The 4,242-nt window shown below is 27.4% G+C and overlaps 1 protein-coding gene across 1 annotated transcript; it reads left to right on the top strand.

The window, feature by feature from the left end:
* The first annotated feature begins 599 nt into the window (after positions 1 to 599).
* Positions 600 to 2,846, top strand: LOC131641784 (protein SULFUR DEFICIENCY-INDUCED 1-like). Its single transcript, XM_058912090.1, has 4 exons — positions 600 to 736; positions 1,108 to 1,335; positions 2,196 to 2,351; positions 2,445 to 2,846. Exons 1-4 carry the CDS (start codon positions 620 to 622, stop codon positions 2,844 to 2,846), a joined length of 903 nt encoding a protein of 300 aa, XP_058768073.1. The 5' UTR covers positions 600 to 619.
* The last annotated feature ends 1,396 nt before the right edge of the window (positions 2,847 to 4,242 follow it).

Genomic DNA, 4,242 nt, shown 5'->3' with positions numbered 1-4,242 from the left:
ATTATTATTATTATTATTATTATTATTATTATGTTTATTATTATTATTATTACTATTATTTTTATTATTTTTATTATGTTTATTATTATTATTAGTACTATTATTTTTATTATTTTTATTATGTTTATTATTATTATTACTATTATTATTTTTATTATAATTATTATTTTTATTATTATTATTATGTTTATTATTATTATTATGTTTATTATTATTATTATTATTACTATTATTTTTATTATTTTTATTATGTTTATTATTATTATTATTACTATTATTTTTATTATTTTTATTATGTTTATTATTATTATTACTATTATTATTTTTATTATTATTATTAAAAGGACTCAAACAATAGGAAAACAAAAACAAAAATGCCATGTGTGAAAAACCACTTAGCATTGGAAGCATGATGTCATATAGAATCTAGCCTCAATTCCTTCCACATTCACATTGGTTTGTATCCTAAGTTCCTTGTATATATTATCTTCCTATATGTCCTAAGTTTTTCTTTATGACAGTAGACCCCTCATTTTCTTCATTGAATCTCTTCCGTCTTCATCATAAGGTGCATGCATGTGCCTTCAAAACAAAGAGTATCTATCATTTGTGAGAGAAAATGGAAGGAAATAGTGTCTTGAAGAGAAGTTCTAAGGCAAAGAAAGATGATCTTTATCATGTAATCCATAAGATTCCTTTTGGTGATAGTCCTTATGTCAAAGCCAAACATGCTCAGGTATCGTATGTTATCCATAAGGTTCCTTTGTTTTTTATTTGTTCATGCATGCATAATTGAAATTATCTACATCATTGTCTCGTAAAATTGCACCACTTTGTTTCTAATTATTGACTTTATGTATTAGTGCAAAACATTTTCAACTTTTTCAGACTTACTTTTACCAAATTTTTTTTTTTTTACTGTGATGGAGTTTTTTTTTTTTTAAGATTCAGAGAGTCATACAGATTCGAGGAATCTTTTTTTTCTTCAATATTCCTTTTTTTTTTATATATTCTTTGATTTACTACATGATCAAAGTTTGAAGTATTTTTTTTTATGTAGATTTAAGGTTTAATATTGAATAATGATATGAATGTGTATGAATTCAGTTGGTGGATAAAGATCCAGAAGCAGCCATAGTGTACTTTTGGAAGGCCATTAATGCCGGAGACAAAGTAGATAGTGCTGTGAAGGATATGGCTGTTGTGATGAAGCAATTATATAGAACCGAAGAAGCTATTGAAGCCATCAAATCTTTCAGAGGTTTTTGCTCTAAGCATTCTCAAGAATCACTTGATAATGTTCTTCTCGATCTTTACAAGCTATTTTTATTCGATGTTTCATAGGTAAATTACTAATCTATTTATCATAACAGACATACAGATACCCAACAAAACACAAATGGTCTGACATAAGTAATAAATTTAATTAATATGTGTCAGATTGATTTACACAACAAAAAAACACTAATGGTCTGACACAGATAATAATTTTAAAGTGATTTAGGAGAGCACAGATACAGACCACAAACATTTATGGTCTGACAAATTGTGTCATAATAATTTAACAGAGGAGAGCACAAAAATGGATGGTCACAATTTTAATTAATATTTGTCAGAGTTAAGTCAATCTCCTAAGTCAGAAATATGAAAATGGTTAATCTTAACTTGTCAATTGTGATGTAGCAATAAGATAGAACCGAAGAAGCCATTAAAGCCAACAAATCTTTGGTAGGTTTTTGTTCTGAGCATTCTCAAGAATATGTTGATAATGTATATAGATATTGAACAAAACATAAATGGTCTGACACAAGTAATAAATTAATATGTCACAGTAATTTATCAGACCAAAGATACAACACACAAATATTAATGGTTAATATGTCACAGTAATCAATAATGGTCTGACACAGGTAATAATTTTAGAGTGATTTAAGATAGCACAGGTTTGATAAAAATAATAAATTTAGTTAATATGTCACAATAATTTATCAGAGCACGTACCTAAGAAATTGATGGTCTGACACAAGTAACCATTTTAATTCATATGTGTCAGAGTTAAGTCAGTATCCTAAGGAAATAAGAAATATGGAAATGATTAATCTTAAAATGTCAATTGTTAATAAAGATTCAATTGATTTATCAAATAAGTGTATGATATGAATGAATCTAATATAGTTCTTGAGGAAATTAAACAGAAATGTGGAAGGGTAGAGGAGCAAATTGATTTATTAAAAAAAAAACTAAGACTTATCTATCAAAGAGAGGCTTTTAATGGAAGAACTACAAAGAGAGCTCGCTCTCGTGGCAAAAAGTTCCAAGTTTCAATCAAGCAAGAAACTGCAAGATTATTGGTAATTATATCATTCACCTTTTATCTAATATTCCAATATTTTCTTTTTGCTTAGATTATTGCTACTTAAATTAATCGATTATTGATAATATAGGGAAACTTGGGCTGGGCCTACATGCAAAAGACAAACTACATGATGGCTGAAGTAGTTTTCAAGAAAGCCCAAATGATAGATGCTGATGCCAACAAGGCTTTAAACTTGACGTTATGCTTAATGAGGCAATCTCGTTATGAAGAAGCCTATTCAGTTCTTGAACAAGTTTTGCAAGGAAAGCTTCAAGGATCAGATGAAATCAAGTTTCAAAATAGAGCTGAGGAATTGCTTACAGAATTGAATGCCAACATGCCACAACCTAAGTTTATGAATGATTTAGGACTTGATGATGATCTTGTGAAGGGAATTGATGGATTGCTTAATGTATGGAGTCCAATTAGGTCAAGAAGACTTCCTGTCTTTGAGGAAATATCTTCCTTTAGGGATCAATTGGCATGTTAAAATGTTTTCAATTTGTTCTGTTGTATATTGTTTTAGGTCTAGGGTTTTCCTTTGCTCTTTTTCTCAATAATAATAAAATGGTGAGGAGAAGTATATAATAAGGTTCACTTGTAATTGGTAATTCTATTAATAAATGATATTCTAAATTCTAATTATGTAATGATAAAATCTCTAGCAAGGTTTGAGAAATGTTAATCACGTGTTTGTATTTTATTTGATTTTAATTCGTCATTTTTTAAAATATTAAAAGCTTATGTTTGTTGGATTCTGGGAGTTGGACTTAGTAAAAAAAAATTTAAACTTACTAAAAAGAATTAAATTTAAAAAGTATTTATATACAGCAACTTAGACTAAATATTTTGTTACATAACGTGTTCATCACTTTTTTTTCTGACAAAGTAAATCAGAGGTACTAAACTATGACCAGTGGCATAGGTCGATGCCATTTAAATTTGTTGAAAATTTACATTATATTTATAATTTATATAATTATTAATTTTTTAATTAATTAGATAACAGATAACTCAGATAAAGTAAAAAATTTGCAGTTGAATATCAAAATAATCATTAAATAAATAATAAAAAAAACGAAAGTAGTTGTTAGATATAAATATTATTAGTGTGCGTGTGTGTGGTCGGTGAAACGCTTGGGTCTTGAGAGTATGCTCCTCTCAAGGTCTCAGGTTCGAAACCCGCTAGATACTAAATTGCTTATTAAAAAAATATAAATATTATTATTTTATTTTAAATATTTAATTAAAATATATATTTAATCACAATTTTTTATATTAACCATAATTTTTTTTCTCGTATTCATTGTTTTATTTTTCTAATGCTTCAAATGATAATTTCTTTATTAGAATTATGTCAAGTGTTTCTTTAAAATTGTATTATTGGTGGTTGTAGAATTTACTTTTATTATAATATACTTGTTATATAGAAAATTATAAAAAAAAAAAATTTTTGAACCAAACAATATATTAATTCAAAAACACCAATACAAACAAGGCAATCCTTAAGGATTCAGCCAACAAGAAAATCCTATGACATTAGACTTGCAATGTATAATCTAAGTTTCCTATTTCTTCACCCTCTATAGTCTATAAACTATACAATCAATAATTCTTCCCAAAGTGTTATTCCTATAAGTATCACTGTTAAAAATTATAGCATTCTTATAAAGCCATATCTCATGAATAGTTTCACTAAAAGCCATCTTCAAAAGCATGCCTCTCCAACCTTTACCTTTAGTGCTATTCAAAATCCAATTCAACTCAAAACTCCATGCTAGGGGTATACGCAATATTCAACTAGTGAAGAACACCATTCCAGACGCCAATAATAGCAGGACAGGTGAAGAAAATATGATATGCATTCTCATCCTCCTTGCCACACA

This window comes from Vicia villosa, unplaced genomic scaffold (assembly GCF_029867415.1).
Source record: "Vicia villosa cultivar HV-30 ecotype Madison, WI unplaced genomic scaffold, Vvil1.0 ctg.004076F_1_1, whole genome shotgun sequence".
Classification (NCBI taxonomy): domain Eukaryota; kingdom Viridiplantae; phylum Streptophyta; class Magnoliopsida; order Fabales; family Fabaceae; genus Vicia; species Vicia villosa.
Note: the sequence above shows the minus strand (reverse complement) of the source record. Positions and strands in the feature narration are given on the sequence as shown.